We start from the raw sequence: 21938 nt of genomic DNA on the forward strand, positions 1-21938 counted from the left end.
CCCTCCTCCTCTCTCACCTGCCAGACCCCGAGCTCCCCCTGGCGTCCTCTGGCCAACGCGGCAGCCGCTCGCTCTGTGGCTGCCATGATACCATAGGCGCCGCTGCGACTGCAAGGAGCGCATGCGCGCAGAACGCGGCAGGTTTCTGTTTCGTTGAGGGGCGGGGCTCCCGTGGAGCAGTGAGGAAGGAGCTCGGGGAGGGGTTGTGGCGGGTTCCTACCGGTCCTCACTCCTGGCCCGCTTGGAAGATGTTTTATCACGTGAGTGACGGGGCCCCCGCCGGGGTCAGCGGCCCCCCCCTTGCCGGGGCCTGGACAAGCTTCCCCCCACCCCGGGAGTCAGCTACTCCCCGCTGGGGTCTGGACAACCCTCTCCCCTCTTCGCCCCAGGGTCAGCCGCACCCCCCCCCTCCCCGTTAGTTGCTTCCCCTGCCAGGGCCTGGATAACCCTCCCCCTGTGGGTCAGCCTGCCCACCTGGTGGTCAGCTGTTCCCCCAGCTCTCTTTCCAGGAATCAGTTGCTCCTCGACCCCCCCCTCCCAGAAGCACCCCCCTAGGTGCGTTAGCTGCCTTCTCCTGCGCCCCCAGGAGGCATTCTCCCCTCACCTATCCAGAGCCCCAGCATGCACCATTCCCTGTGCCTCGGGGAACCTCCCCCCAAATCCAGGGGTCTCAGCAAGCCACTGTTCCCTCTGACTCAGGGGGCACTAAGGCCCTGCCCCATCGTGCACTGTTCAGTCTGCCGTGAGGTGGGGGAGGGAGGGTCTGGCTGATGGTTGCATCCTTTCCCCTCTTGGTTGCAGGTCTCTCCTTTGCACCCTCACCCTCTTCCTGCTTCCATAGATCTCCCTGGAGCATGAGATCCTGCTGCATCCCCGCTACTTCGGGCCCAATCTCCTCAACACTGTCAAGCAGAAGCTGTTCACAGAGGTGGAGGGGACCTGCACGGGCAAGTGAGTTAGGGGCAAGAGAGTATGGAGAATAGGCCATTGTTTGGTTGGAGGGTGTGGCCAGTGGGGGGATAGGGATGGAGGTAACGAGGCTGGGGGTGATGGGAATGTGGGTGGAGGTAGTGGGAAGCAGTGGGGTGGTGGGAATGGAGGGAAGGGGTGGGAGATGCAGGGCAGGTGCAGATGCATGGAAGGAAGAAGTAGGAGTTGGAAAAGGAGGGGGGTTGCTGTTTTGGAGGGACCCTAAGACTAGCCCCTGGGGGTGAGTGTGGGAAGCCCCGTCTGTAACAGGACCCTGGAGCCCTGCTCCTTTTCTGGCCCGTTCCTTCTGCCTTGGCACTCTCTAACAGCTGGTTCCCACTCTCCCCCAGATATGGCTTTGTCATTGCAGTCACCACCATTGACAACATTGGGGCAGGTGTCATCCAGCCAGGCCGTGGCTTTGTGCTCTACCCTGTCAAGTACAAGGCCATTGTTTTCCGGCCCTTCAAGGGGGAGGTGGTGGATGCCGTGGTGACGCAGGTCAACAAGGTAACACAGTGCTGTGGTTTGGGGAGTGTAAACTCGGAAGGGACCATTACATCATCTCCTCTGCCCTCCCGTATAACACAGGCCAGAGAATCTCACCTGGATACCCCTGCATTGAATCCACTCACTTGAGTCCTTCAGTGACTAAATTATTGCGAGCCCCAGGGAGAGAACAGGAGAGCCCGAGCAGCCACCAATGGCAGAAGGCCCTGCAGAGGCAGGGAATTGATTTGGCAAGATATGCCCAGATGATCCTAGTAAGCGACCCACACACCATGCTGCAAGGGAAGGCAAACAGCTCTGAAGGTCCATGCCAATCTGACTGGCAGGAGGAAATTCCTTCCTGGCCCCCAGTCTGGTGATATGAGCATGGTGCCCCAGCCAGGCATTTAGAAAGAGGATTCTCTGGACCACCTCAGAGCACTGGCCCATTATGCCCTGTGACCCGTCTTCAGCAGTGGCTGATCTCTGATGCTTCACAGAAAGGTACAGGGGGCCCACCCCCAACCCAGTCCAACCCAGATTGTGCATTGGGAGGACAATGTTCCTTCCTGACTCCTGCAGGTGACTGGCTGAAGATCTGATGCATGAGATTAGATTATCGTCATTGTCATAATGCTAAAATACAAGTGTTGTGGCCAGTGCAAACAATCCTGTTCTCCTAAAGGCCCATGAAGGAAAGGGATGGACAGGGGGATTTGTGGAGCTAAGCCAGGGGGTGGGTCCCCTGTGCTAAAGATCTAGGAGCCTCAGAGCCGATCAGGAAGGGATGTGCAAGGGCTGTTCTGCCTCTGACTGTGGTGTCTGAATGCTGGGGTGTGAGCAGTGGGTGTCTTGGGGCTGGAGGTGGGTGTGGCTATTGGTGGGAGACCGGGATAACTCCCATGTCTGTGTTAATGGAATCACTGCTTTCACTTCCTACAGGTTGGGCTCTTCACCGAGATTGGGCCCATGTCCTGCTTCATATCTCGACATGTAAGCAGGGTGCTGGGGAGGGGGAGCTTGGGGAACAGGTTAGGGGTGGGGTGATATTTGTGGAGCTCCTCCCTCACTGACTCCTGTTCTCTTCTCAGTCCATTCCCTCTGAGATGGAGTTTGACCCAAACTCCAACCCTCCCTGCTACAAGACAGTGGACGAGGTGAGTCCTAGGTGGATGGTGCTTTGCGGGGAGCTTGGGATGTAATGGGGGTGGTGGAGGTGTGTGGAGAGGGAGGGAGACCCAGCTGGGGGCAAGGGAGACCCCTGGAGCAGGCTTGTGGATGGTGGGGGAGAATTTTGCTTCTCTCATATCAGACATACTTTATTTACTGTAGTTAAGTGCAACTCTGTGTTTAGCCTTTTCTGCCTCTGTCTGTCTGAGAAGGGCAGGAAGCTGGTAAATGGGTCTCACTCTAGTGCTGCATGTCTCTAGGACATCGTGATCCAGCAGGATGATGAGATTCGGTTGAAAATCGTGGGGACCAGAGTGGATAAGAATGACATTGTGAGTCTTTGGTGCTTCCTTCAAATATGCTTTGTGCCTGTTGTGTGCGTGCATGCAGATCCCCAACTCTCAGCCATGAACCGGGCAGGAGCTCCTGGCTACTACAGCCCCAGCCTCTCCCAGCAAGGGGCGCTGCAGGGAGCAGGGCATGAGGGCTGGCTGTGGGGGAGCTCCCAACCGCTCCTAGTCTGGGCACTGTAAGGAGTGGGGCAGGAGGGCTGGCTCATTCATTCCCAGTCTCTCCCACAAGGGGGTGCTAGAACGCTGGGGGTGAGCAGCCAGGAGTAACTCTCACAGTCTCTTTGCAGCGGCACTAATCTCTCTGTTTGGTTTGCAGTTTGCCATCGGTTCCCTTATGGACGATTATCTGGGTGAGTGTTCTATCTAGCTTGGGGAGAGTAACCAGATGGGCTGGGCTGGCTGAGTTCACATTGGGCTTGGGTGGATCTTTTACTCCAGAACGTTTCTGCAGCATTCGCTCTTGCACTAGAAGTGAGCACTCTCAGTCTCTGCCATAGGAGCGCTCCACATGTCCCTTGGGAGTGGTGTGGGCGTCTCCCCTGGGGGGAGGGAAAGGGGCTCAACTGTACCTCCTGGCGGTCAGGGCTCTGGTTGCTCTTGATTTCAACCTCCTCTCTCTGTTTCTCACTCAGGTCTTGTGAGCTGAAATACAAATCCATCCCTCTCACTGCGTGTCTGGGCTCCAGTTGCGAAGCAATTGAGCTGCACCAAGGCGCGACCTGCTCCCTGCATCTACTGCTGTATTTATAGTGTACGGATCCACTCCCCTCCACTCACCAGCTGGGAGTTGGGGGGTGGCTGATGGACCAGAGCTTCCTCCTTCACCTCCAATAAAAGTTCCTTTGTTTTAATAAAGCAGCATTTTGTGTCTCACCCTGCAAAGCAGGGCCAGCTGCCTTAGGTGGGGCTCATGGCTCCCTTTTCTGAGCATGAATGGGGCTGCCCTGCTCTCCAGCACTCCGGCTACTTGGCACCTCAGCCTTACATGTGGGTTACAAGGGAGGCACAACCATGCAGCTGTTCAGATTATGCCATTGGACCTGTTGCACAGCTGTCAGTCTGCCTTTCCCAGAGAGCATTGCTGTCTGTATTTTGGCTGTGCCCCTGATGTGTCTGCAGCTGCATGCACACAGGCAGTCTCTGCCCCACCAGAGCTTATATTCTAAAGGGCAAGGTGGACACACAGATACAGGCAGACCACTGAGCAGCACTGGGGAGGGGATCTGGGCTGGGGTGTTCATAAGGCAGGGAAGCAGGGCTTCCCCCTGAGTCAGTGCAGGGATCCTGCGTTGTGCACCCCTGGCCTTGGCTGGCCCGTGAGTCCCACGTGCTGCGCACACCAACCTGCCGCAAAGACCACTCTGGTTGCTCTTTGCTGCTGGCCTTGCCTGCAGGGCTGGGGGGTCTGTGTGAAAAAGACAGAGGGAGATGGACAGGGTGGGGCAAGCTCTGCTTCCGAGCACTCATCCAGCAATCCCCTCTCCAGCCCCTGCCGTCTGGCACTCTGGTCCTAGCCGGGGCTGGGCTGGGGAACTGGTGCAGGAGCTCTGATGCCTGGTTATGGTGTCTGGCCTGGAAGGGAGCAAGCTACGGTAGGAGCTGTGTACCATAGACATGGTGGGGCAAGGCAGCCCTGGTGCTGGGTAAGAGACCCCACGGTCCAAAGCACAGCTCCAGAGCAAGCAGTGTATCACAGATTCAGCAACCCTGGGCCCAACTGGGTCTTCCCAACCCTGCCCCACACCCTGGGCAGCCAGGTACTGCCAGCTGCCCTCTCCTCCCTCCCCCTTCCCTCGGAGCTGGCCACCATGTGGCCCTTTATTACCCCAGGCCTGTGCACAAGCAGGACCCCTGAGAATCCAGGGGCAAGTGGGGTGTTATCAATGGGGAGGGGCCCAGCGAGAAGTTTGGGGGGAGGGCTTGGGGCGCGTGGATTAAATGGGAGGGAGGGGCCCGGGAGCGCCCACGTGGTTGGAGTGTTAAATCCACTCTGTTCCCTCCCGTTGCGTATCTCCCTCTGCACGTGCCCCAGAAGCGCCTCTCCTGTCGCGTCCCTAAAGCTCCGCCCCCTTGGTGACGCCCTATAAAGGCGCCAGGCAGAAGTATGCCGTGCTGTGACTGGGTGTGCGGCGTCTCGCTTTGCGGCACTTTCCCCGTTGCTTTACGGTGGTCCCGCCCCGAGCTCCTCCCTTTTCTCTGCTCGCTAAGATGGCGGCGGCCGGGGTGAGTGTGTCGTTTCTGAGGGTCCCCCACCCCCCTCTAGGCAATCCGTCCCCATCCGCTTTTGGGGGGCTGGCCGAGGCCTGGGAGAATGGCAGGGCTGGGGCGGGGATGGGTTTGTCTGCCTGCGGGTGGTATTGCAGGGGCCCTGGCCCGGGAGGGGGACCCTGCGGGGGCTGACCTGGGACGGGCCCCAAGGCGGGGCTGTGGGGGCTTAGCTGCGGCAGGAGAGCTGGGGCTGGCACTAGGGGGCTAGGGTGGGGGAATGGGGAGTGTGCGGTTAGGGGAGATGGCCCCTAGGGACTAGTAGGGATTGATGGGAGGGGAGAAGGTAGTGGCGGGGGTGTATTTGAAGGCTCCCGCAGCCAGGGGGCAGTTTGGAGGGGGTGCTGACTTCGTGTCTCTATGGTGGAGGTATTGGGGTGGGGTCTCTGCCTTAGAGCTTGTATCTCTTGGGGAGGAGGTGTCTGCCCTAGTCTTAAGGTATTTGTGGCGAGGGAGAGTGTGGTGTTGATGGGGTAGGGGAGAGGAGTCTTTCTGGGTGTACAGGGGTACCTGGAGGAGATTTCTGTTCTGGATTCTACTGTCCTTGCATGTCCCTTTGATGGAGAGGTGTAATGGCCAAGGGTAGCAGGTGTTGGTTTAGGTGTCTCGTCAGTGGGGTGGGGGCAATGGTTGGGGGTTGGCCCAGAGTGATGAATCTGCATAGAGAGACAGGGCTTTCTGGTGCATGGTAAAGCTGGCAGTGAAGAGGAGTGGATGGGGGTGTGGCTCAGAGTGCTTGGGTTGCTGATGGGGTAGTGGTCTTTGTGCATGTATTGGGGACCCTGAAGCAAAGGGGCCATTTGATCTGGGGTGCTGAGGAGTTCTGTAGGTGAGGGGAACTCTGGGAGGTGGGTGGAAACAGGAGAGTGGCTGTGAGGGAGGGTGATGTCTCTGAACTGGTGAGGGGACCTGGGTGGATGAAGGGAGCCACTGTCTGGTGAATGTGGGGAGAGGGTACCTGGGGTGACCATGGCAGATGAAGGGGCAAGAGAGAGGGAGCTTTCTGGGTGAATACTAAGGTTGGTAAAATCAGCATGGTGGGGGTTTGGTTTAAGGAGGAGGGCCTTCCTGCGGCACAGAGGAGACCAAGAAGTGCAGGGTGGACCAGAAGACAGATCTTGGTGGTCTGCTCCTGCATTTTTCATACCTTTTTCATTTTCTGTGTTCTTCAGACTCTCTACACCTACCCTGAGAACTGGCGGGCATTTAAAGCCCTCATTGCTGCCCAGTACAGTGGGGCTAAGATCAAGGTCCTCTCCACCCCACCCCAGTTCCACTTTGGGCAAACCAACAAGACACCTGAGTTCCTGAAGAAATTTCCTGTTGGGAAGGTAACAGTGCTGCATGTGCCGACTCAGACTGAGTGAGGAGCATTGCTGGGGTAGTGCCAGGTTTCCAGTAATGAGTCATTCAGATTAGAGAAACAGGTGTTCTCTGGGGTCACTCTGTCCTTCTCTCTAGCCTCCATGTGCTGGATATACGATGGTTGGGGAGGCCTGGTCAGGCAGGGGGCAGACCAGCTGCAAACAGTGCTGCATTGCATCTCCTGGTGTAGAAGGAAATGTTGGTAGCTAGAGTGTGGTGGAACTGCTCAGTCACTTTAACCCTTGGGCAGCCCACAGGTGACAGCTGTACACTGACTGCTATTGGTACTTGGGAGATGAGTTGTGGAGGGACAAGCCCTGAGCAGTCTTGTCTCTTTCCTTCCGTCCCGCCCCGCATGCTCCCCCTGCCTCAAGCCACTCCAGCCCTCAGGGTTGGGCGTCTAATGGGGCAGGAACCAGCAGAGGGGCTTCCTTGGTGCCTGCTGGAGGGCATGAATGCCTCCCTGTGACTCCATCTGAGAGCTGCTGCTGTGGGGTGCTGGGTGTCAGCAGGACCGAGATGCCCTTGGGGTGACCCATATGCTGGCCCTTGGGGGAGGGGAAACTGGCTGTGCTCTGAGGGCTGGTGGAGTTAGCCAGTGTGGCCGAGGTGATGGGGTGCTGCACAGGCAGGTGAAAGCCTTGGTTGCTCAGTGAGAGATGCAATGGTGCTTGCTTTCTAGGTTCCTGCGTTTGAAGGGGCTGATGGATTCTGCGTGTTTGAGAGTAACGCCATCGCACATTACGGTAATGGTCAGGGGGCTGTCCCCAGCACCTGTGGGGGGAACTTCATGGGAAGAGCATACCCTGTGGAGCTTGTACCTGGCAGTAAAGTTAGGGTGTCCCTGACCCCACCCAGCTGCTCCTGCCTCTGCTGCTGTCTGTGCTGGGCTCAGTGGAGTAAGCAGTGCGCTGGACAGTTCCTTACTGTGTCCAGTGCGCCCGCAGTCGGGTCAGTGCCTGTGGACTTGCTAGTCCTGTAGTGGACTTGCTAGTCCTGTAGTGGACTTGCTAGTCCTGTAGTGGACTTGCTAGTCCTGTAGTGGACTTGCTAGTCCTGTAGTGGACTTGCTAGTCCTGTAGTGGACTTGCTAGTCCTGTAGTGGACTTGGGCTGGGCTTGGCTCTTCCCACTGCTGGCTCTGCCAGGGCAGTTCTGCTTCCCTTCCCCTGGTGGTAGCCCCACTCATGGGCCAGGTGGTGCTGCTGCTGGGGGTGGGGGGAGAAGAGATGGTATGTCTGTTGATTTGGGGGTGGTGTATGTCTTGGGTGGACATGTCTTGGCTGGGTGGGGTTGGTGTCTCTCCTCATCCCAGTGACCAGCTGGCTCTGGTTCCAGTCAGTAATGATGACCTGCGGGGATCCACCAAGGAGACAGCCGCCCAGATCATCCAGTGGGTGAGCTTTGCTGACAGTGACATCGTCCCTCCCGCCAGCACCTGGGTCTTCCCTACGCTGGGCATCATGCACTACAACAAGCAGGTCAGTGGGGGCGGGGGGAGGGCAGGTAGCTCCTGCTCTCCTCCAGTGAATGGTCACAGGACCAGGCCAGCTCCTTGCTGCCCCTGTGTACACATAGGAGAATTGGGAGTCCTGGAAGCTTCCACTCCTGATACTGCTGTTCAGTAACACCCCCTCATGGAGAGTCAAAGGTTTAGATCTTGGCTGTGAGGCAGGGTCAGGATTTTAGGGGTGCGTATCGCTGGCTGCGTTACGGTAGCACTCAGTGACCTGTCACACGAGGGGTGAGACAGATGCATGGGGCCATGGCCAGTGTCTGCCATCCCAGCATCTCTCCAAGGGCCTGGCAGTGAGGCCTGAAATCTCTGAGGAGAGGCTGCAGCTGTTGAAGTGTCCCTGCCCCCTGCCATCCACAACTAATGGAGAGTGGACACTCCTTCCAGCTTGCTGGGTACTAAGCTCGTTGGAGGCCCAGAACCTCCAAGTCTGGGCTGCCATGGTGCAGTGAAGCTCCTGGCACGGCCTCCCTGACTCATGCAGATGGGCCCATGCCAAGGAGGAACTCTCTGGGCTGCCTCTCCTCTGATAAGTGCCACTGGTGTGTCTACAGCTAGGAAGGCAAATAGCCTGCTCCAAGGTTGCAGTCTGTGAGGAGTTGCTGGCCCCCTCCCCTGAGGGTCAGGAGGCTGCTGCGAATACAGGGCTTCTGTGTGGTAATCCAGTGAGACAGACTTCTCTCTGCCCTGTTCCTGCAGGGACTGAGATGGATGAGGGGCAGGAAGGGCAACACTGAGCTGATGGGCTTCCAGCTCCCCTACCTCCCTGCTGGGATTCTGATTAGGAAACAGCCACAGCGCCAGGCTAGGCCTGAGGCTGCATGTCTGGGACTTTCTCCTGCTTTGGGGTCCATTCCTGTCTTGGTGCCAAGCTTGGAAAGAAGCTGCAGCATCTCCTGCCAGCTGGGGGTGGAGGAAGGAGGGCGATGCCAGTCATTGCTAGCTTGTGCATCTCCTGCACCTTGGCGTGGGAGTTCACAGGCCTTGCAGGCCCCATGGGATTGGGGGAAGGGATTTGCCTCATAGATAGAAAAGGACTTTTCTGAAATCAGTGGTCGAGCTTGGGTTAGAATCCAGATCTGGCTCCTCTGCTCTAACCATTAGAGTGCAACTGGTCTGGTTTGGTTTCCTGGGAATGCTGAGGAGGGGAGGGTGTTTGGTGGTGGCGAAGTGGTTTCCTGTATGCGGTGGCACAATGTATGGCAGCTAAGTAAGCATCTGTGTCCTCTTCTTCTTCCCCCCCCCTCCCGCCCCCCAAGGCCTCAGTGGGGCTCACCTGGTCTTTTTGATCTCCAGGCCACAGAATATGCCAAGGAGGAGGTGAAGCGGGTCCTGGGCATCCTGGACTCTCATCTGAAGACTCAGACCTTCCTGGTGGGGGAGCGCATCACGCTGGCTGACATCACTGTTGTGTGCACCCTCCTCTGGCTCTACAAGCAGGTGCGGGGGGCTCTACTGTCTGAGGCTCCATGGCAGTGGCAGGAGGGTCTGGTTCTGGGCTGTAGCTTTGCTGAGAGTTCCTGCTGTTCTGGGGGCTGTAGCTGGAGTCCTGTGTACAGGGTGGGGCTTTGAGGGGGCAAGGCTGGTCAGGGATTCCAGTGTGGCTCCAAAGGCTTGGAGTGGCTGCCTTGCCCCTGGGGCAGGGATAGATGCCCAGGAAACCCTCTTCTGATCTCAGTGTCCTGAGCCATGGCTGGCTCCAGCTGTGCTGATCTCTGACCTTCTCTCCAGGTGCTGGAGCCATCCTTCCGCCAGCCCTACAGCAACACCAACCGCTGGTTTGTGACCTGCATCAATCAGCCGCAGTTCAAGGCCGTGCTGGGAGAGGTGAAGCTATGTGAGAAGATGGCTCAGTTTGATGGTGAGTAGCTCCCCAGGCAGGGAGCTGGCCCTCTGCCTCCCCTCTAAGGGGTGTGTGGCTGTCCTGGTGCCCCTTATAATGGCAGGCCTTGTTGTTCTCTAGACTCTCTGTAGCAGCTTGTAGGGGAATCCTGCTTGCTAACTCTCTGGGGTGACTCTGCTGGGATCTGTGTACCCTGATCTACTGGCCTCTTCCTTCTGTTGGGGCTCCCAGGCTTCACTCTGCCCCAGATTTGGTTCTGAGGCTACTCCACCCTGGTTGGGGGAGGATGCAACCAGAGAAGCTCTAGCAGGGAGCTGTGGCTGCTGTGATCAGGGTCTCCCCAGTTCGGGGCTAACAATGGCTGGGTCAGGGCTTGAGTGGTTGGATTTGTGCCATTGCTAAGTTTCAAGGTGGTCTGCCAGGGCCACCGTGGCCCCCCCCCCTCCCCATGAGAGGGAAGGAGGGAGGGACCTGGCTGCCCCCACCATGGGCTCATTCCTCCCCTTGATGCAGCCAAGAAGTTTGCTGAGAACCAGCCAAAGAAAGACGTCCCCAAGAAAGAGAAGCCTGCCAAGGAGGAGAAGAAGCAGGAGAAGAAAGAGGAGAGGAAATCTGAGCCTGAAGAAGAGATGGATGAGTGTGATCAGGCCCTGGCTGCTGAGCCGAAGTCCAAGGACCCCTTTGCTCACCTGCCCAAGAGGTGCTGATCTGTTCACTGGGCTGGGCCAGCCCTGGCTGGTGGAGCTCCTGCAGGGAAAGTGGAGAGAGGGGGCCGGATCCTGGCAGCTGCACGGCACTAGTGCCCCGTAGCCGCTGCCCCAAACTAATCATGCTCCTCTCTGTTGCTGGTGGGCTGGGCCCTGGGAAGGGCCAGTTCCCATGCTCTGCTCCCTGTCTCCTCTGGCCTCTTCTGGGCAAGCTGCCACCAGCTCTTGTTTTCACCAGACAGTGGGGACACAGCCAGCTCCCTCCTGCTGCTCCATGGGCCTCTGGATGGGAAAGGGCAGAGTGGCCTTTCCAGAGCAAACAGAGGAGTTGATTTTGGGAGCCCAGTCCTGTCCCTCCCTGCCTCTGGGAGGGATGGCATTCCCTCTCCTCCCCACCCGTTGGCCTGTAGCAGAGGAATCAGATTTCAGTCTATGGTCCTCTTGCTCGTGGCTTCTCTGCTGCCTTCCCTGGCCACCAGGGGGCGGTGTCTGCACGCTGACAGGCAGAGCCTCAGCACTGCTGAGTTGGAGTCATCCCAGTCCCACGCCCTGCTGCATGCCTGGGATAGCTTCATGGGCTGCACTGCCTGGGTCCATAATCCCTGCTGGGATGGGAACACGTGGCTAGGGGCATGCCTAGCCCAGAACCACTGGGTAGGCTGGGGCAGTGCCCTCTGTTACTCTTTGCCATGGGCGCTCTCTCACGGACCTGGGAGGTGAGCTGTGCAGGGTCTTGACCTCCCCACCCCCAACAGCCTGGCCCCACAGCCCAAACACCTGAGTAGGAAGAGGGGCCTTGGAGTCACTGCTAGGCAGGAGCTGGGACAGAGCCAGCCTATCTGGGAGGTGGCTGAGGTGAGGGCAGCTGCCCCCTGCCTGTCTCTGATGGAGCTACTTTGCCCCAGCCCCTTTGTCATGGATGAATTCAAGCGGAAGTACTCCAACGAGGACACGCTGACGGTGGCACTGCCCTACTTCTGGGAGCACTTTGACAAGGACGGCTGGTCCATCTGGTACTCACAGTACCGCTTCCCTGAGGAGCTGAGCCAGACCTTCATGAGCTGCAACCTCATCACAGGTGAGAGCCCAGCGCCCCTTCCCTTCCTCTTCAGGGCTTGCCCTGGCTCCCTGAACAGCACCTGGGGCTGGTCTGAGTCACAGAGGGTTCCTGCTTGGGGTGGGGCACAGCAGTGACGGCTCTCCCACCTCCTCCCACTAGGCATGTTCCAGCGCCTGGACAAACTGCGGAAGAACGCTTTTTCCAGCGTCATCCTCTTCGGCAGCAATAACGACAGCACCATCTCCGGCATCTGGGTCTTCCGCGGCCAGGAGCTGGCCTTCCCGGTGAGTCTCTGTGCGGACCGTGGGTGTGCAGGGAGTCTGGCCATACCCGCTAGGAGCAGGTACCCCTAGCTCTGCACTGCCACGCTGCAGGGTGGCTGTGTCTCGGGAGCCTCCTGGCTCCCTGGCCTGGGAACAGGTAAATGTTCTTGGGGCAGCCTGCTAATGTTCCTGGGCAAAAGGGGGCAGCCTGCTCCCTCAAGGCAGTCTGGCCATGCCCTGCTGTGAAGCTGCCCAGTGACAAGAGCAAAGGGTTGTTCTCACCCAGCTCTGCCCCCCCAGTGCTGACCTGCAGCCCTCCGGGGTTGGCCAGGATCTGCTTGTGCTGGTGGAGGAGCTGGGGGGGGGGGAAGGGTGGCAGCTGAGTGCAGAGGGAGCAACTGCTCCATGTGGGTAGGGAAGCATGCTGGGCTGTGGGGGAGGGGCCTGTAGCTGAGCAGGCCCTGCCCTATGAGGAGGACTCCATCTGCAGTGCAGGGAAAAGGGAGGGACTAGGCTCAGCTCACCCTCTGGTGGCTGGGTCTGTTGGTGCAGTGACTGGGGTGTGGGGAGGCCCTCTGCTGATCCTCCCCTCTGTTCCCAGCTGAGCCCTGACTGGCAAGTGGATTATGAGTCCTATACCTGGAGGAAGATAGATGCAGACAGTGAGGAGTGCAAGACGCTGGTCAAGGAGTATTTCACGTGGGAGGGCGAATTCAAACACGTCGGCAAAGCCTTCAACCAGGGAAAGATCTTCAAGTGAGGGCGCTGCCTTCCCGCCAGCTGGGACAGCACAGACTGGCCAGTGAGGGACAACCGCCTCTGGGCAGCAGCCAGTGGGAGCATGGGCTGCTGGGAACTGTTCACCAGGGGCAAAACATCAGAAGCCTGGATCAGTGACACGAAAAATAAAAACCCCACATGCTGGTATCCTGGGGTCTGTCGTTCCTGGGCAGGGGCTTGTGGGGCTAGCTGGGGGCCTGCTGGTGCTTCCTCAGGGTTCCTGGGACTGGCTGGGGGTGCAGAGACAGACAGTGGATTTCCTGCTGAGGTGGATAGGAAATCAGCTGCACCCTTGCTAGGGAGAGCCCAGGTGTGGGGCAGATCTGGACTCTTGCTGTGGGCCGGATGGGTGTCTTGGCTGGGGTATAGGGTGGAGGGGGAGGGCTGCTGTTTCTTGGCAGGGATGGGTGCCTCAGGGAGAATCTTCTCTTTAATTGTTTGGAGAGGCTGAGTTGCCAGGCCCCAAATCAATATTTAAGCTGGGAGGCAGGGCGTGGGTCACTGCAAACCTCTGCCCTGGCCTTGCCCTCACACCCTACTGGTGATAAGCTTATCAATGCCAGCAGGCAGGGCAGGGCTGGGCCCTGCCGCCAGGTAGGTTACAGGCTGGGTGTACCACAGGAAACAGGTCCCAGCCATCCCCATGAGTAGCTTGTTGGCAGGGTGTGTGGGGGGGAGCCTCACTCTGGAACCCATCAAACAACTTGCTACGCTGTTCCCTCCCCCTCTGAGTGGGTTGCCTTAGGCCTGTACCTAGCTCCCAGGCTATGGTGTCTGGCTGACCAACCAGCCTGCTCGCTCCACCCCTTTCTTAGCCTAGGATTGTGCAACCCTGGCTCATCTAGTGCCCCACCCCTGGAAATACTACAGGGTGGGAAGCAAATTCTGCTCCTTAACCTTTGTGGGGGTGGGGTGGGCAGGGCTCCAAGAGGCTGTCAGCTTTCTTGTCTGTTGGTCAGTCACAACAGCTGGGGACCTGGGTGTCTTTCCCCTGCAGCTGCTTTCTGCAAGGGCCCTTCCCTCACCAGCATGGCAGGGGCTGCCAGCTGGCTCCTAGGAGTCTTCCCTAGGGGCTTGCCCTAACCTGCCCTGTTCCCTGTAGCTAGACAGCCAGTATCCCTGTTCCTGGGCCTGCTCCTCCTGTGCCTCCCCCAGCTGGGAATCCCTAGCAGTTGAGTCCCCCGGTGTAGGCCTCTGTTCCTAGGGAGCAGTCTGGAGTGCCTGACTCATGCCCAGGTGCTCTGCTAGCTGCAGAGAAGTGGCTTATTCACACCCCTGGTATAACAAGCTTGTGCCTGGCTGGCAATCAGTGTGACTGGCTATCCCTGGGCATGGGGGAAGGTAGGGGCTAGTCCTGCACCACCCAGGACACACTGAACTGGGTGGACTTTGGAGTTTGAGCTGGGGCTGGAACCCCTAGGCGTGTGCCTACTCACACCATGACTCGATGAAGCTCCAAGTTAGGCAGGAAAGAGTCCAAACTGCTGCAGGGCTGGTGAATGGCAGGGAGAGGGGGTGTCTGCTGTGTCACCATCTGCCCATAGAACTGAGAATAGGGTCCCACAGTATCTGCTCATGGTGTCCTGGTGTGTGGGCAGGAGCCCCCCGCTGCTGAGGGCGGAGGCCCTGACTGCAGCTGCTAGCTAAGCTGCCCCACTTCTCCCTGCTCTGCCTTGTTGACAGCTCTGGTGCTGCACTCTGTGCTGGTTGGAGCTGGCAGCCTGTCTTCATGGACCGGCTGCCTCTCCGGCTCTTTCTGAGCTGCAGTTGTGGTGGGAGGCAGCACTGGGTTAATCGCATCCATCTGGCTCTTCGGGGGCCCTCAGGAAGCATGAGTCACACTCAGATCCTGCTGCCGCGTTCCATGCGGGTGTGGTTTGGCCACGCGAGGCTGTAGCTGTCCTGCCATCTGACAGCACGATGATGGCTGGGCAGCAAGCTGCTCGTGCCAGCTGGGCTAGAAGTGGGAGCAGTGTGAGAGCCTCTTGTAGTGTCTGGGGCTGAACTGCTGGGGGGGCTGTGATCTCACTGCTGGCTGCTAATGTAGCCTCCCCATTGGTTGCTGCAGGATCCCTGCAGGAAAAGTCCTTGTGCTTCAGTGGTTGCCTTGGGGGAGTCCCAGTGCCCAAACAGTGAGGCTGAAAGTCTGGGCGGTGGGTGCAGGCCCCAGGGTAGAAGGGGAGTGGATGCTAAGATAGACCGTTGTGTTTAAATGGGTCAAGGTCACTGGCTCGTGGCCCATTCAGTGGCTTAAGGCCATGGGGCAGGCACAGTGTCTGGTGTAAAGGCCCATCTGCCCTGCTGGTGCTGTCTGAATAACCGGCCTCTGCTCCCCTCCAGTGCTTCTGGGTGAGCCAGCCCTACCCTGCCCCACCCTCTTTGTAAATTCCCTCAGCTCCTGCTGCAATCCTGTCTGAGACAAGAAAGGCCCTGCCCAGCTCCCGTTCTCCCTATGACAAGTGTGTGGGAGGGGGAGAATGGAGGGACTTTCACACTAGGGAGCCATTGGCTCAGTAAAAGCAGTACCCCAGCCCTGCCTGCCCCCAGTAGCAGCCAACCAGGCTCCTGTCTATAGAGGGGCAGCTGATCAGGCAGAGGCTGGTGCTCAACCACTCATAATGTGCATTGTTGCAGAGCATTTCTGGCTGGGCCATTAGGGTAGCATTCTGTCACCACTCTGCCACTCTTTCCCACCAAATGATCCAGGCAGCAGGGAGACCTGGGTTCTGCCTTGGCTCTGTGGGGGGAGTGGGATATGATGGGTTAGAGCAGGGTGGGGGGCTGGGAGTCAAGATTGCTGGGATCTGTTCCCCTTTCTGGGCCTCAGTTTCCCCATCTGCAAAAGGAGCCCATGGAGCTCTCGTGAAGTCTAGCGAGGGAGATGCCAAGAGCTTTTGTTGTACTGGAGCCAGAGACAAACAGTTCTAGAAGGTTTGGTGAAACTGGTCAGTGGGAGAATCTGAGCACAAAATGAGAGGGATTTTTACTAGCCTTTTGTGCTTGGATAATGTAAAACAAAATGTGGGGGGGAGGGGTTAAAAGCTGCCTGCACCAGCTGTTAGCCTGGGGCAGGCTGTTTAGTTTAAAAGCATGTTTCTAAAGAACCTTTGAAAAGTGCCTCCTGTGTGGCAGCGGCATACAATTGTTTGCTAACCGTTTATCAGCACCATGCACTTAACAGGAGCATACATAGGGGAGCACACATACCCAGACCACCACCAATGCTGCCCGAGCCCCCAGGGTGCCTGGATGGAGGGGTCTCCCTCTGGGCAGGTGCAGGAGCAGAGCAGGGACTATGCAACGCGCTGCTCAGGGCATCAGACTTTGCCTACTGTGCTGGGGATTGGAGGTCATTAAAGGCTTATGGGTGTAAATACCCCAGAGCTGCTTGCTGTAACCAGACCCGCCAGCACCCTAGAGCCAAATAAATCTGCTATGGGGCTACCCCAGGGTGGAGTTCCAGCCTCTTCCTGAGCTGGGGGGCTTCTGGGACCTGCCAGGCTTCATCAGTGTGTGTGGGTGTTTAGGCCAGTGTCCTGACTCTGGTGCAGGGGAGAGGCCCTAGGGCATGTTTCCTCACAAGCCCCAGTAGTTAGCCCTTGGAGCTTGTATGTGTGTTTATTGCCTCCCCCCCCTCCCCCCGCAGCTGTTGTGCACATAATGCTCTCCACTAGAATACCAATGTTTGCTAGTGTCTTCCACCCATTTCCTGAAGCCATCTGGGCTCCAGCCGTCTCTGCCCTGGGGCTTTCCCTACTGGTTCAGCAGCATCCCCTCTCGTAGGCACTCTGCATTAATGCAATGCCTGATGTATGCGGCATATAGCATGGTTGCCCCACTGCAGCTAGCAGCCCCCCAGTGTAGATAAGCCTATCTGGCTGCGCTCTCAGCTCTACCCAGGCACTACTGCCAGCAAATGCTAGCTTACCACCAGCTGCTGCAGGGTGCTAGAGGGCAGGAGTAGTGATGCGTGCCTTGCCACTCCTTGCGCTTGGCTGTGCGAAGCTGTGGCCCTGGCTGCTCAGTTTGTGTGTGTGTGTAGTTCCATGCTTGCTGGGAATCAGCTTGTCGAACGTCACTGCACACTTTGCTATAGGGCGTGGTGAGGGAAGGGTTAATGCCCTGCACTGCCCCTTAGCAGCCTCTACCCTGATCCTCTTCCCCCCCACCCTCCCCGGGGGCACATTTCTTCCCAGACAAACTCCAATGCCTCAAGATGGCCACCAGATGTGGGGGAGCAGCTGCAGCCAAGGCTGGCGCCACTCCAAATTGCCCGTTTGCACATCTGGCTTGAGTTTTGTTCTTGCTAAATCAGCCCCACCCAAGCTCTCTGGGGCGGCTCTGTGCACAGACTCACAGCTCCTCTCTGCTTTCAGTCAGCTTCTAGCCCTGTAGGAAGCAAGCTGCAGCCAGGCAACCCCAGCCCACTTCCATTTTAGCTTCTTACAGCCGCTTGCACAGCAAAGTGTGATCACTGCACTGCAGCGCAGGGGCTACCCTGGCAGGAGGCCCCAAGTTGGAGGCAACCCCTACATTTAGGAGGAGGTCACTACTGCAGCTTGCAGAGGTCCCATGGGCTGGCCCTGCCAGTGAGCTCTCAGTGACTGACCCAAAGCTCTGGGGTAGGGGGTGGCCAAAGTCTGGCCTGTGTTTTAAATCTCAGGAATAGTCTGGGTGGAGGAAAAGCCTCCCCCATTCTCTGCTGTCCCTCTGCCCTGCCCCCACTCCCACTGCCTCCACTCCCCCAAAGTTTACCCACCCATTCACCCCCACCTGCTATAGGGGGATACAATGTACCGCAGTGGGAAAAGATATAATGGGAACAACCAGTGTATGGTGGGGAGTTATGTCAAGATGCAGAATGTATCAGATTTAATGCGGGACACAGTTTATTGGGGTGGGGAACACAAGGTCTGGGGGCCAGATAAAATGGGGATACACTATATCAATGGTTTTCAAACTTTTGTACTGGTGACCCCTTTCACACAGCAAGCCTCTGAGTGCGACCCCCCTTGTAAATTAAAAACACTTTTTTTATACATTTAACATCCTTATAAATGCTGGAAGCAAAGCAGGGTTTAGGGTGGAGACTGACAGCTCATGGACCCCCCCCCCCCCGTGTAATAACCTCACGACCCCCTGAGGGCTACAAACCCCAGTTTGAGAGCCCCTGCACTATATTGAGGAGAAATATAATGGGGAAACAGGTTTCAGAGTAACAGCTGTGTTAGTCTGTATTTGCAAAAAGAAAAGGAGTACTTGTGGCACCTTAGAAACTAACCAATTTATTTGAGCAATTTAGTCTCTAAGGTGCCACAAGTACTCCTTTTCTTAATGGAGAAACAGTATATCATGGTTGGGAGAGATATAATGGGGACTCTGAGTGTATCTGGCTGGGGACAGATATAATGGGAACACCCCTGTGTGTGGCTGGGGGAGAGATTTAATGGGGCACACAGTGCATGGCCAGGAGAACATAAGAACGGCCATACTGGGTCAGACCAAAGGTCCATCTAGCCCAGCATCCTGACTACCGACAGTGGCCAATGCCAAGTGCCCCAGAGGGAATGAACAGAACAGGTCATCATCAAGTGATCCATCCCCTGTCGCCCATTCCTGGCTTCTGGCACATTCTGGAGGACGTGTTTTAATGGTGGCACATCATTGTGTTGGGATGTAGGAGCAATATTATGGGGACACATCCCCTGGGGCCTGGCTAACTTGCTGGTTCAGTTTGCATTGTGTGTGCCCTACCAGTGGCAGGACCAAACCTGAGAGTAACAGCCTACTATTGCCATCTGCTAATGGAGCTCCCCCTTTAGCTGATGTACAGGCCCATGCTTTCAGCAATGAGGGTCCTGGGTTAAAGCCCTGCTGGGGATCAGGCAGAGGGGGTACCTGTGCACTGGCTATGTTCCCTGTGGTGTGGGGAATGGGGGGGGACAGGACAGGATGGGACTGTTTGGGCCCCTGGGCAGTAGCTTGGAGTAAGGTGTCTCTCTTGAGAGTCAGGCAGGTTGGAACAGAGCAGCATGGATGGGGTAGCTATCTAACTCAGTGTCCCACAATGTGCAGAGGAAGGGACAGGATACCTGTAGGACCCAGGCTACCTGCTATGGGATACTGCATCCTGGGGATGTGGCTGCCCAACGCCCATTAGTTAGGGGGCATTGGCATGTGCCCCAGTGGAAGCCCTTTGTGGATGCTCCTATCTCGGTTTGGATTATCACACCCATTCCTAACTGACCCAAGTAAAGCTGATTTAAACTGAGATGAGAGTGTCCATGTGGCCTTTCCCACCACTTTAATGAAAGGGGTTGAAATTCACACCTGTGGTTAAAGTAGCATCCCTGGCAGGAGGGCCCAGATCCTGTGCTAGTCTAACTCTGGAGGAGATGCTGGTAGGAGGAGGGCAGAGACAGTCCCAGGGTGACTCTGGCTCCCTGTGCCTGGTTCCCATGTGAGATTTTGGGTTGCTGAGCTGCATGTGGAAACACCAGGGCTAGGCCTGGAATGTGGACCTGGAATGTTATCTTGGTGACCTGTTTTCCTTTTGCTCGGAGCTTGGGAGGAGCTAGCAGGTGATCCCAGGGCTGTCATCTCCCTCCCCCCACCATTGATCTCTGGGCTGGAGCGACACAGGGCTGCCAGGCGAGGGCTTAGCAGAATGCTGCTCCTAGAAAACAAGGCTGTGGAGATTCTTGTGGGTGCTCCAGAGAACAGGCTGGACATGCACAATCTCAGGCTGACCCAGGGCTCGGAATGTGTGGAGTGCAGCATGTCCACTGGGGAGGGGGCATTTGCTGGGGCCAGAGGCTTAGAAACAAGGTGTTTGTGCTGTTAGCTGGAGCCTTGCCATGGCAGTAGGGGGCATGGGTGTGTGCGTTGTAACTACAGCCCTGACATGGCATTAGGGTGTGTGTGTGTGTGTGTGTAACTACAGCCCTGCCATGGCGTTGGGGTGTGTGTGTGAGCTCTTTGTAACAATTCCTACTCTTCTGGTGCCTCTTTCATCTCAGGTCTCCCTGCCCTATGCCATGGGTGAGTGCGGCACATCGGCTTCCTGAGACAGGCGGGGCAGTGGAGGCAAGTGGAAGGAAGGGGCTTTGCCAAGGCCAGTGGGTGGGAGCGCAGAGCCATCCCCTTGCCCTGCCTGCCTTCTCTCCAGTGACCTGCCTGAGCCCCGGGTTGCCTGGGGAGCGGGGTGCAGCCTAACCCCTCACAGTGTGGAGCAGGCATGACGGACCCTATGCAAGGCAGAGATGTTTTCTGACCAGTCTCTCTGCCCTGCATCCAGCCCAGCGTGGGAGGCAGGCTGAGAGGCGGGAGAGTAACCCATGGTCCCAGGCCAAATTCCTGTTTGTTTACAGGCAGTGGGAAGAATGCAGGGAGGTTGCTCAGCTCAGCCCAGCCAGAGCCCCAGGGAGGAGGAGGAGGGAGGAACTGAAACAAAGTGTAAAATTACCAGCTTGGTTTGGCTGAGAGGTGCCTGGGTGTGGAGGCCTCTCTGAGCTGGTGGCAGGGGGACGGCTGAGGGGATGGTCTTGTGAGCTGGGCCTCAGCTCTTGTGTCAGGATCAGTCCCCAGCCAGGGGATGGGGACCATCTCGGCAGCTCAGCCCCGCCCTTCTCACTCACAAGCCAGGCTCTGAATAAGGCATTCCTCAGTGCAAAGGTATTTCCCCTCTTGAGCTGGGACTCAGTGTGGGTGGGGCAGGCTCCAGCTCACCTGGGAGAGGCAGGGGGCATGCTGCACCCCCGACCGCTCCTTTAGGGACAGGGGTGGCCTGGCCTGCAGGCTCCAGAATATAGGTCACAAAACACAGCCACCGCCAGCTGCAGATCCTCATGGTGGCCCCCCCACACACCTGCCCTGGCCCATTCACCCTCTATCCTTGTTGTGAGGTGGCTGGAGGCCCCTGCTCTGGGCTTTCGGCCCTGGCTGGCAGGGGGCAGCCGGCAGCAGACGTGCTCTGCACTGCGTGGCTGGGGTGACTCACTACTATTGATTTGCATGGCACTCGGGGCAGGGCGCCATTGTGCAGGCATGGTACCAGGAGCTAAAGCCAGGTGCTACACATGAGTGTAAGAGGGTGTAGGAGGGTAACTCAGGGCTACAGAGACTAGCCACATGCACCCCCTGCCTGGCCAGTGCCACCTGTCACCTTCTTGGGGGCATCGCTGAAGAATCACAGCGGGAGGAGCAATTCCAAGTGTATTAATATAACCTGCTATAACAGGCATCCTGGGAGGACCTGGCTGGAGTGGTACATTCTGCATCTGGGGTCCCCCCTCCAGCTGGGTTGGTACGTCCTCCGTAGGATCCTCCTCCCAGTTGGGCACTACATCCCTGGCTTGATGTCTGCTGCCTCCCTGGATTCTGGGTTCCTTGCAGCTGGGCTGGGTCAGTTCCTGGCTTGGGGAAACCCACAACAGAGCTGGTACATCCCTGCCTTGTGGTCCGTCCCCAGCCCGGTCCAGTGCAGGATCCTGCTGTCTCCCTGGCTTTGGCATTCCCCAGCTGGGCTGGTACTACCCGCATCTGGTGTTCCCTCCCCCCCAGGTAGGATCCTGCCTCCCCAGTGGTGTCCCTGCACCGGTTTAATCAGGGACACCCCACTCCCATTCCTTTCCTGGAAGCCAGTGGGGGCCGTGGCGCTGGTAACTCAGATGTGGCCAGCGCGCTGGGGTTGGCTCACGGCCGAGCTGCCTGGGTGGCAGGTTGCTCTAGTGGAATCCCAGTGCCAGGGAGGGGCTGCCAGGCAGAAACTCTGAACCTCATTGTTTGGGAGGAAATTGCGAAGCCCTCAGGAGCCTTCTTGATCCTGTAGCCAAGGAGGCTGCGCCATGGCTGCCAGAGCCCAGGCTCTTCCTTCAACTTGGCAGGGGCGAGCCACCGGGGCAGCTCCCTGCTAGAGCTCTCAGCTCTAGGCAGAGCTGGGGACGCCTTGCCTCTGGCAGCAGAATGTGCCCTGAACTCCTGCCCCTGCCTACCCAAAGTGGCAGCAGGCGAGAGGCAGGATTCGGTGGCCTGGATGGGGACACTCCCAATCCCCCCAGGGCAGAGCTAACATGGGGAGAGAATTTCACTCCCCCCATGTCTGCTCCAGCACTGCCGGGGCTATGGGTGGGACCCTGGCGGAGTGCGGAGCCCTGGGTA

At 57.8% G+C, this 21938-nt stretch overlaps 2 protein-coding genes across 2 annotated transcripts; both read left to right on the forward strand.

Annotated features, from left to right (window-relative positions):
• The first annotated feature begins 53 nt into the window (after positions 1-53).
• POLR2G (RNA polymerase II subunit G) lies at positions 54-3832 on the forward strand. Its single transcript, XM_007056884.4, has 8 exons — positions 54-260; positions 842-951; positions 1320-1479; positions 2401-2451; positions 2550-2615; positions 2889-2960; positions 3298-3331; positions 3614-3832. Exons 1-8 carry the CDS (start codon positions 249-251, stop codon positions 3625-3627), a joined length of 519 nt encoding a protein of 172 aa, XP_007056946.1. The 5' UTR covers positions 54-248; the 3' UTR covers positions 3628-3832.
• A 1114-nt stretch (positions 3833-4946) lies between these two features.
• On the forward strand, positions 4947-12926 carry EEF1G (eukaryotic translation elongation factor 1 gamma). The gene is made up of 10 exons (XM_007056885.4): positions 4947-5204; positions 6419-6577; positions 7294-7357; positions 7949-8091; positions 9423-9566; positions 9858-9987; positions 10483-10669; positions 11582-11754; positions 11896-12020; positions 12601-12926. Exons 1-10 carry the CDS (start codon positions 5190-5192, stop codon positions 12757-12759), a joined length of 1299 nt encoding a protein of 432 aa, XP_007056947.2. The 5' UTR covers positions 4947-5189; the 3' UTR covers positions 12760-12926.
• The last annotated feature ends 9012 nt before the right edge of the window (positions 12927-21938 follow it).

This window comes from Chelonia mydas, chromosome 7, assembly GCF_015237465.2.
Source record: "Chelonia mydas isolate rCheMyd1 chromosome 7, rCheMyd1.pri.v2, whole genome shotgun sequence".
Classification (NCBI taxonomy): Eukaryota; Metazoa; Chordata; order Testudines; family Cheloniidae; genus Chelonia; species Chelonia mydas.

Bases quoted from the DNA above. Each gene is read 5' to 3' on its own strand.
- POLR2G (XM_007056884.4), top strand. The intron at 952-1,319 runs GTGAGTTAGGGG...ACTCTCCCCCAG, and splicing joins GAGGGGACCTGCACGGGCAA to ATATGGCTTTGTCATTGCAG. The intron at 2,961-3,297 runs GTGAGTCTTTGG...TTTGGTTTGCAG, and splicing joins GAGTGGATAAGAATGACATT to TTTGCCATCGGTTCCCTTAT.
- EEF1G (XM_007056885.4), top strand. The intron at 8,092-9,422 runs GTCAGTGGGGGC...TTTGATCTCCAG, and splicing joins TCATGCACTACAACAAGCAG to GCCACAGAATATGCCAAGGA. The intron at 10,670-11,581 runs GTGCTGATCTGT...ACTTTGCCCCAG, and splicing joins TTTGCTCACCTGCCCAAGAG to CCCCTTTGTCATGGATGAAT.